At 33.7% G+C, this 9,737-nt stretch overlaps 2 protein-coding genes across 10 annotated transcripts; one reads left to right on the top strand and one right to left on the bottom strand.

The window, feature by feature from the left end:
* The first annotated feature begins 2,893 nt into the window (after positions 1 to 2,893).
* Positions 2,894 to 5,391, top strand: LOC114173554. 9 transcript variants are annotated; one of them, XM_028058029.1, is made up of 4 exons: positions 2,894 to 3,223; positions 3,618 to 3,786; positions 4,072 to 4,147; positions 4,249 to 5,391. In XM_028058029.1, the coding sequence occupies exon 4, from the start codon at positions 4,393 to 4,395 to the stop codon at positions 5,176 to 5,178; it is 786 nt and encodes a 261-aa protein (XP_027913830.1). In that variant the 5' UTR covers positions 2,894 to 3,223; positions 3,618 to 3,786; positions 4,072 to 4,147; positions 4,249 to 4,392; the 3' UTR covers positions 5,179 to 5,391. The 9 variants fall into 9 exon arrangements, with proteins under 9 accessions (XP_027913830.1, XP_027913829.1, XP_027913832.1 ...); XM_028058028.1 differs by lacking the exon at positions 3,618 to 3,786; XM_028058031.1 differs by lacking the exon at positions 3,618 to 3,786 and having other exon boundaries at positions 4,072 to 4,155.
* Positions 5,392 to 5,684: 293 nt separating this feature from the next.
* LOC114173552 (remorin-like) lies at positions 5,685 to 8,437 on the bottom strand. Its single transcript, XM_028058022.1, has 6 exons — positions 8,281 to 8,437; positions 7,608 to 7,699; positions 7,080 to 7,325; positions 6,655 to 6,886; positions 6,477 to 6,558; positions 5,685 to 6,061 (listed from the first exon to the last, which is right to left on the bottom strand). The coding sequence occupies exons 1-6, from the start codon at positions 8,304 to 8,306 to the stop codon at positions 5,870 to 5,872; spliced, it is 870 nt and encodes a 289-aa protein (XP_027913823.1). The 5' UTR covers positions 8,307 to 8,437; the 3' UTR covers positions 5,685 to 5,869.
* Between the last annotated feature and the right edge of the window lie 1,300 nt (positions 8,438 to 9,737).

The raw sequence follows: 9,737 nt of genomic DNA, 5'->3' as shown, positions 1-9,737 counted from the left end.
TGCTTAAATTTGGTTTGCTTGAAAATGTTGCTAAATTAAATGAGCATTAGTTTCCCATTTGAGATTCAATACGAAAATTATCTACTACCTCCTATTCTTTTGAAAAAAATTGTATATATTTTTAAATTCATATAAGATGAGGCAATACTAATAATTTATATGTATTGAATCTTGAATTGTTCCATTGGACAATATAAGAAGATTAATCACCTTTTAATATTTTATTAGTGTGTGTGTGTGTATACACACACACACACACACACATATATATATATATATATATACACACACACACACACAACCTATCTTAAAATTCATGAATATTTGTTAACTATATTTTTTATTATCTTCATGTAACCAAATGACCAATGCGAAATGCCAACAAAATTTTGTCAAATTTAAGAAATGTTGTTTAAAATTGATATGTAGCAATAAATTAAAAAAAAGGAATTTTCTTGAATAAGACAGAGTCATGCCTTGAATACAAAAACTAGGTGATCATTCATTTAAAGATTGGTGAAAAAGTTCATACAATTTCAGAATATATACGTGTTGATCAATATTGGATTAACTCATCACGCATTAGTGCTAAGTATGAGAGGGGAGTAAAAAAAATTATACAATTTGTCCAACTAATGAGGGTAGAAGTGGCGATAAAGTCAAGTTTAGATTTCCATGTGTCAATTGTTTGAATGAGAGGTTGTATATGCAACTGAAATTAGGGAACATGTTCTTTTTTATGATTTCCTTCAAAGTTATACAACTTGGATATATGACATGACGAATTATTAGACTTCTCAACTGTTTCCCAAAATGAACATGTTGTTGATTCCACCATGGGAGATCAATTGGAGAAAGACTGATAAAAGGGTATGATTCACGATATTGATGTATAAGCTTTTATCCAAGCCATGTTTATGAAATGATGTCCATTGACGCAAAGACTTTGTTGTATGTTGGTTCAAGTAAGTTCACATGGTTATCAACGGTGTTAAGGTTGATGAATTTGAAGGCGACTAATGGGTGGACCAATATGAGCTCCATATAATTTCTTGTTTTATTGAATGAAATGCTTCAAGATGTAAATACACTTCCTACTCGTAATTGTGAGACCAAGAAAATTATTTGTTCAATGGGTTTGGAATATAAAAAGATATATGCACATCCTAATGATTTCATATTATACAAGAAATAATTTGAAGGGTTCAAAAATTGTTCAAAGTGTGGGTTATCACGATTCAAACAAAAAAACAACAATGTAGATAGTCAAGAAATAGAAAAGGATGACCTCACTTTGAAAGTAGTTTGGTACCTTCGAATCATGCCTAGACTTAAGCATTTGTTTGTGAACCCAAAAGAAGTTAAGAACCTTTTAGATGGCATGTAGATGAGTGAAAATGTGACGAAGTGCTTCATCATCCAACTGATTCAATATAATGAAAAAATATTGATGAGGAATTCCTTTAGCTCGGTCAAGAATGTAAGAATCTTTGGCTTGGTTTAGCTACGGATGGAATGAAACCATTTGGTAATTTAAGTACTAACCACAATTGTTAGCTTGTTGTATTATTCATTTACAACTTACCTCTTGAATTGTGCATGAAGAGATAATACATTATGTTGTCTATGATAATATCTGGTCTAAGAAAACTTGGAAATGACATAAATATTTACCTAGGTCTACTAGTTGAAGATTTGAAGTTGTTGTAGGTTGATGGGGTTGAAGTCTTTGATGCTTTTGATTCTAAAACTTTCATGATGCATGCAATGTTAAATTGTACCATCAATGACTTTCCAACTTACAACAATTTGTCAAGTTACAATGTCAAGGGTAATAAAGCATGTCCTATATGTGAAGAAAACACTACAACTCATCAATTGAAACACAGAAGGAAGGCAATATATATATATATATGCCATCAGAAATGTTTACAACCTAATAATCCTAATCGAAGGCTAAAAAAACATTTAATGGACATCAAGAGAATGACGATACTCCAATTCCATAAACTGGCCTTCAAATTTATGAAAAATTTAATAAAGTACATCATGACTTTGGGAAAACGTAAAAAAAGTCATCTGTAACGAGCCCTTGGAAGAAGCAAATAAATCTTTGATCTTCCATATTGGTTGAAGTTAGAGGTTAGACATTATATAGGTGTAATGAACATAGAGAAGAATGCGTATGATAGCTTGATTGGTACACTTCTTAGCATTCAAGGAAAGATAAAAGATGAGATAAATGCTCGTTTGGATTTGCTTGAAATGAAGATATGAGAAGACTTAACACCAAGGAGGTTGGTAAACTTACTTTTTTTTTCTTTCCACATATTACATTGTGTCCAAACAATGATACTCTCCAAATATTAAGAATTTAATATCGATGTAAGATTTGTTTTCCTAAAGTCTCACAATTGTTACATCTTAATGCAACCATTATTATCGATGACTATAACTCGTTTCTATTTATTATTATGTTTAATTTGTAGTAAATTCATTGATTCTGTCAAATTAAATGAATTTAAAGGTAAAATTATTATTATCTTGTGTCATTTAAAGACGTTTTTCCTTCCATCCTCCCTTTGTGATATTATTGTATATTTACCTGTTCATTTATTAAAAGAAATTAAGTTTTGTAAACTAATAATGTTTCATATTGCACATTATGCACAAATTTAAAAAGAGTACGTGAAAAACAATATCAACCAATAGCCAAACTATGATAAAATATTGAAAAGTGGTATTTTAACCATGCTATCATAGAAATTTTCGTTGAATAAGAATTCTCTTCGTAAAAATACACCATTTTTTTTTCCTTTTAAAATTATAAATATTAATATTTAACAATAATAATCTTACAATATAAGTTCATATAAATCCGATGATATCGCAGAATTGACCGGTGTCCCGGTCTGCAATTCTGTTTCTTGTCCGATTCAGTTACAACAAAAATGGCAACGCAAACCTAATTTTCCAACGAAAACTTCCAAAACTCCAAAACCTCATTGGACGACGTCGTTTTCCTCTCTCCTTCTCTTCCTCTATATTAATCTCACCTTCTTCGAGTTTCTCCCTTAGTCTCATGCAATTTGAAACAACACAAGAGAGGGAGAAAGAGAAACCCCGATCTTCCTCTTTCCATCTCTTCTCTTTCTTCAGTCCTTCCTAGATTCGTAGCATTTTATCACTCCTTTCGAAATCCCTTACCGAAATCGCGTTAACGGTGAGACTTTTTATACTTTCCCTTTCATCATGTGGATTTCAGCTCCCATGCTAATTCTTAAAAAATACCAAGGTGGTGTGAGTTGTTTTGTTAGGTTTTTTATTTTTTTTTTCCCAATCTCGGATTTTTTGAAAAATTTCGATAGATTTTATGGTTGAGATTGAGTTTTGTTATGATGCTGTGTTAACAACTTTGTCGTTGAGAACTTTAAATTGAGATTGGTCTTTGTTCAGTTCAAAACGGCTGATTTATCATGGATTCATGGTGATTGTGTTGGTCTGTTCCTTTGATTTGGAAACGGCACTTGAGCTGTGTGATGTGAGAACTTAATGTGTGGCTTTTCAGTTTTTGGCATTTTCGTTAGAGTAATGCTGAGGGTTTTGAATTGCAGTAGTGGTTTGACTATACTGGGGGAAATCGTAAATATTTGCGGCCAATCGGGTCACTTTTGTAATCGCGTTGAGGTCGTCAGACACTTGAAGAACCCTCATGTTTTGAACAGGATCACAGCATGAACCGTTTTTTAAACTTAGGATTCACTGTGCTGCATCGTCGAGTAAAAGGTTGTTTTTTCCAATGCAGTTAGTGACTTATCGTCAAAATTTTGGTACTTTTACATTGTGGAAAATTGTCGACCAACATGACCGATGTGGCCGTGGAGAGCCCGACGGCCTTGACATTGCCTCCCAGACTGTGGTTGTGGACCTTTTTTCCATTTGTTTTCCTTAGCAGTTATAATTTGTTGCTAATGATGCGTGCACATTAGAACTAAGTAGAAATGTTAGGGTTTTCAATTTTCACAAAGAATCTTGTGGTCTACTAATGACTCTATTTGTTTTGGATGTCAGGCCATGCTAGATAGATTTGTTGAGTTAGAAGTGCTGTTAAAAATTTTGGTATTACACTGATAGCGGATAGTAATTGGTAATTATGTTAGTTTTTCTCTCTGCACTTAATTCTTGAGTTGAGATAGAACTGATTGAATTAAAGAAGCCATGCAATGATTTAGAGGTTTTGTTTTTCAGTTTTTGATTGAGATGAACCTTGACGGGGCTCCCTAGCAACAGGGGAAGAGAAAATGCTGAGGCTCATGTTCATGAGAAAGTGCTTCTGTTTCTGACAGTGGCGTCAATGATTACTGCTGTTGCATCGTAATTTGTTCATCTTTCATGATGTGGAGTTTTGCATCTAATGCCCTGACAAGCATTAGAATGAAAAGATGCTCGAAACAGTTAAGTGAAACTAATGCAGAATGCTCGGATGATGAGGTCTGCTCTAATTCCAGCAGAGACGAAGGGCTGGAATGTCCAATATGCTGGGAATCATTCAACATAGTTGAGAATGTGCCCTATGTCTTATGGTGTGGTCACACCCTCTGTAAAAATTGTGTCCTAGGACTGCAATGGGCTGTGGTGAATTTTCCTACTCAGCAAATCAGGATCCCATTCTTCATTTCTTGTCCATGGTGCCATTTGTTATCATTCCGGATCATTTACAAGGGAAATCTTAAATATCCTTGCAAGAACTTCTTCCTGCTTTGGATGGTTGAGAGTCTGAATGGTGATCGGCATAAGCTTGGTTCCTCATGTGGGGACACTCAACCAATTTGGTCTCCCAAGTGCAACCTTCTGGGAAGTCAAGTTAGTACTTGTAACCAAAGAAGGGCCTCAATGAGTCCATATTCTAGACAGGTGGGATCTGACCGTGATGTTGGTGCCAGTGGAGAGACACCCTACTTTTCTCTTCACAAATCTCTGGATTTCTTCCTTCGCTTTACATCCAAGTTCCCATTGATCGTTATTTTTCTGCTGATTGCCCTTTTTGCGGTTCCTGGCAGTGTTGTTATTTTAATCCTTTACTTACTACTCACTATTCTTTTTGCCATACCATCATTCCTCGTATTGTACTTTGCATACCCTACGATCCAGAGGCTGATAAGAGAAATTACATCTTAAGATGTATCCTTCGCCAGACTGTTACATCTTGTCAATCCGACTTCAGCAAATTCACTATGTATTTTTGGATTGATTGTTGTTCTCTGGTAATTTCTTTCTCTGTTAGTTTTAGGTTTTCATAATGGTTCCACATCTTTTGTAATTTTTTGTGCAATCTTCATGTCAACTATATGTTGAAAATCTGGAGAGGAATTTTACTTTTTGCCAGTTGTATTTTTATTCTTAATTCCCTTTTATCTTTTTCCAAAGTGCGTAATTATTTTGAGTTTTAATATATTTGCATATATAGATACTGGAAACTGTAAGGGTTTAATATTACAATTACAATAGTGCTGTAAGATAACTGAGTTACTTTGATTAAACAATTATATACTGTAGTTTCAAAATAAGATCAATCATTTTATAGGTTAATTTGCCATTTCGTGAAAATAAGTTGACACTCAAACCAGGGTAATGATTTTTCTTTAGCAAAACCAAAATCTAAGCAAGAAAAACTGTAAAAGTAGTTTATACAGGAAGAAGCTTGTGTATCTGTTCACTGTTCAGATTTTCATTTTCCAAATTTTATAGGAACATGCATTGTTTCAAAGTTCAGATGATGACTAAAAGCTATAGATACAACTGTGAAACAAATATTTAGATCTCCGTCAGTTCCCCAAACCTTGTGATAATACATAATTGGTGATAGATATCAGAAGCAGAAGCAAATGGCTGGCATTTTGCCTGTTGATCGAATTACATTTGCCTTTGCTTTCGCTTTGTTTACTTCATTCTTCCGGCTTTCTTCTGCGCTGGTTCTCGCCCGGTCTGCAATGTGGTCTATTGATGTAATCCTATTTTGAAAATCCTCTAAAGCTCTCATCCTTCGTTTTGCAATTACTCTCTGCAGTTTCACAACATCGTCATCAGGAATCACACAGATTTTATAACGTCAGATGTATATGCTTTGTTTTAGAACTAATGCAGTCAAATTTGTACATAGCATCATCATCTATTTCTATGTTCGAACTCTGTAAAATTAACGAATGAGACTCAAATCTACGAAGTTACAACAAATACTTAAATCTGATTTGCTGAGGACTCATTTAACGGCTTAATGGAATTTGATCAGAGGCCAGCATAAATGGTCAAATAAGTTGTTTCCTTTAAAAGTTTATATGTCCACAGTATTTTCACCGAAAAATCTCAAACACGATATATAAAACTCTTAAAATGTGTATAGCAGAATTGAATCTTCCAAAACTTAATTGAGTCTAATTTAAGTTAGGTATAATGTATAAAGAATGTCTGAGTGAAACCTCTTCTTGGTTTAGCTTGCGTCTGGCTTTGATCCTCTTCTTGTTTGCCCATGAATCTATCCTCTCTGTCAACTTGTCATACCTGACAATTTCTTTAATATTATTACAAAAATGCACGTAATGCAAGGATCAAGCATGGTAGCATTTATAATATGTACCCTCACATCCAAAAAATTACCTTTGTCTGATATCTTGAAGCTCGGTTCTCTCCCATTCATCTGCTTTTGCGTGCCTTTCGAAAGATTCGCCAAGAGTTGGCTGTCTTCCAAGATCAGGCTTTGTTGAAGTCTCAGGCTTTGTTAAAGTCTCAGGCTTTTCATCACTGAATGTTGAAGTCTTTTTCATTGATGGTGCAGGGAGAATTGCCTCTTCTGGCTTCTTACCTTGCTCATCTTTTAATCTAAATGAACCTGAACATGATACACATAAAGGTACTGTAATTTTTGAATCTCAACAAAGGTGTACATCAACAAAAGTTTTATCTTCTGCTACATGAGTTGTACAAATTCATTTGATCCAGTTAAAGAATAAATCTTCAGAAATATTATGGGACATGAGAACCCTTCAAAAGGGTAGATATTATTCATAAGTGGATTTCTTTACCTGACAATCTTTTGGATGCACTACTAAGTAGGGGAATTTGAGGTTTTGTGCCATCCACCCTGTTTTTTGTCTTTTCCAACAGGGCCTTCGGGGTTTCTTTCTTCCCTTCAGAGACATCTAGCAAATTAATTGCAAATGCAGCAGCAGCTACTGCAGCAGCATGGTCCATGTCTCTGGACTCATGATCACCACTCCTTTTCCTTGCAAACTGTTTCTGGAACCAATTCTGAGCACCCTTATTTTCTCCTGAAATTATCACCTGAATTTGTAACTCGTTGATTTTAAGCCAAAATCTGACAGAAAGATACATTTTCTTCATTCATATTTTCAATCTTTGGTCAAATGGATATCCAACTCTTTTACCCTTATTCTTTTAGTTCCTATTTATGGTTTCAGGTTTACAGCATAGCACAATCTTTCAGCTCCTTCCTTTTTACCTCTTCACCATTGCTCTCTTTCTTGCCAAACATGCTCTCAATATACAGATGATAAAGACCTAAAGGAGAAGATATATTTTGGAAACATTACCTTTGAAAGATTGAGTTTTTTGTATTGATATTTTCGAATCTTTGGTGCCACCATGACCAGATTTGCTCTCCTCTGTACCACTAAATGGCACCCTAACAAAAATGTTCGTGCAAGCAGATAACAATTATGAACACTTTATCGTTGTTTTATACAATATGTGAAGGCATAATGGTTGAATGAAAATCTACGTTATGCAACTACTACTATGTGCATAATGATGCATAATGATGATCAGTAGAGAGTATTATGTGGCCCGGATAACTCCGTGTTCATAGTCTCGACTGATATTTACATAACATTTAATTCACAATATACAAGTGAGTGTAAATTTTATTTTATAAGTCGGTTTTATAAGATTGAGTTAGGTTTAAAGTCCTAATAATACCATGAAATTAACTTTTTAACTCATGGGAAAAAAGTGTTAATAAAATTTGACTGTGTCACGTGAAATTTATTTGGAATTGTGATAGACTTGGACAACTAGTAATTTCTTACTAATCAGATGCCTGACCTCAAATGGCTCATATTCAATTTATTGTAAACCAGACTTAACAACATAGCTAATGCAATCGTGCTTTCATAGTCACATGGTAAATACTTAAACAGAAGTCTATTTATTTACTGGTATGAAACACTGAAACATGTTTGACAGTAAAAATTTAGAAGTACTAACCTCATTTGATTCAAAAAATTGTCCATTGCAGTACAAATTCTGTTGTCAGGCTTCCCTTCTATGAGTAAGGTGCCGTGCCATCCATTTGCCACAGGTAGGTGATTTCAGAAATATATAAGCTTGGAAAGAAAACTTTTAGGTTTGTCTTGGAGTGCTATTTGGAGGAGCACAAGCAAGGTCAAATATGCTTTGCATGTGAAACCTGGTTTGGAACTCAAGTGCCTTGTGGGGGAAGATAGGTATTCTTTCCTTTTTGACATTCTCCATCCACCATATCCATATTTCTTTGCTCAAGATTTTTATTTGTTTTGTTGGGGAATCTTTGGGACAGGGGTTAAAAGAATAATTCTTTGAAAAACTGAAATTGGTACATGAAACTGATTCTTTTCTGACTCGTTTTCTTCATATATATATATTGGATTTGTCAGTTTAACTTTCTACAAATATTATTGGAGTTCTCAACCAAAATACAGTGTATAAGAAGAAAACAATTTTCATTTTGTGAATCAGTTTTTACAGTTGTGTATGTTTAAATTCAAATCATACAACGTGATTACTGTCTAATTTTATATTCCAATTTTATTCGATTGATTAATCATGAACTCAAATTATGACATAATATTACTTCCTACTTCATGTCTTGATCAGCAATTGCAGAATGTGCCAGTTGACGATTAAAAACAAACTACAAAGAGATGAGAATAAATATGCTGATGGTATTTTGAAAGATCACTCGGGAAGATAACACAAACGAGACATAAGTTCAATCCATATATAAAAGTTAACAACACATCCAACTAAAAATTTAAGACAATGAATTTATAGATCTATAAATATTCCTTACTTTTCATAAGGAAAAATTTTAATAGAGAGACTCGTCTAAACTGGACACCTAGATTAACTATAGGTTTTTGTGTCACCACTATTAATAAGTTTTTTAAAGGAGGATCATTCCGGGAGACAACATAAATCAACGTTTAAGGAACCGACATTAACTCCGACCTAAAATCTTAAGGTAATAAATATATGAATCTTTATTATAGGATATTCAACTTTCTCATCTCTATTCATCATAACACATCAAATTACGCTTGGATTTTCCATTATATTCTCCCATAGTGACATTACATTAAGAGGAAGTCACATTGTAATTTCAACGTTCTTGGTCTGTTCTTTGTAGAAAGAAGACACATACGTAGATTTGACTTTGCTCCTTTCGTCAGAAAATATAAGAATTTGAGAAGAAATGAGATGAACAGAGTTATTTTCTTTCATTTTAAAATATATTTTTTCAGGTGTTAACACATTCTAATCACATCAGAATCTTTTTTTACCATTATTTGGTTGGAATATACACTGAAAACAATAAATTAAAATGATTTTGTCAGAATAAAATGTATTTCTATTTGTGTCATAACCCATGCAAATTAAATAGAATAAACCACCTCCTCGAAACA

The sequence above is a fragment of the Vigna unguiculata genome, chromosome 2, assembly GCF_004118075.2.
Source record: "Vigna unguiculata cultivar IT97K-499-35 chromosome 2, ASM411807v1, whole genome shotgun sequence".
Classification (NCBI taxonomy): domain Eukaryota; kingdom Viridiplantae; phylum Streptophyta; class Magnoliopsida; order Fabales; family Fabaceae; genus Vigna; species Vigna unguiculata.
Note: the sequence above shows the minus strand (reverse complement) of the source record. Positions and strands in the feature narration are given on the sequence as shown.

Bases quoted from the DNA above. Each gene is read 5' to 3' on its own strand.
- LOC114173554 (XM_028058030.1), top strand. From the start codon at position 4,393: ATGATGTGGAGTTTTGCATCTAATGCCCTGACAAGCATTAGAATGAAA.
- LOC114173552 (XM_028058022.1), bottom strand. From the start codon at position 8,306: ATGGACAATTTTTTGAATCAAATGAG. The intron at 6,887-7,079 runs GTAAAGAAATCC...TATCATGTTCAG, and splicing joins TGCATCCAAAAGATTGTCAG to GTTCATTTAGATTAAAAGAT. The intron at 6,062-6,476 runs GTTTCACTCAGA...GTGAAACTGCAG, and splicing joins GCAAGCTAAACCAAGAAGAG to AGAGTAATTGCAAAACGAAG.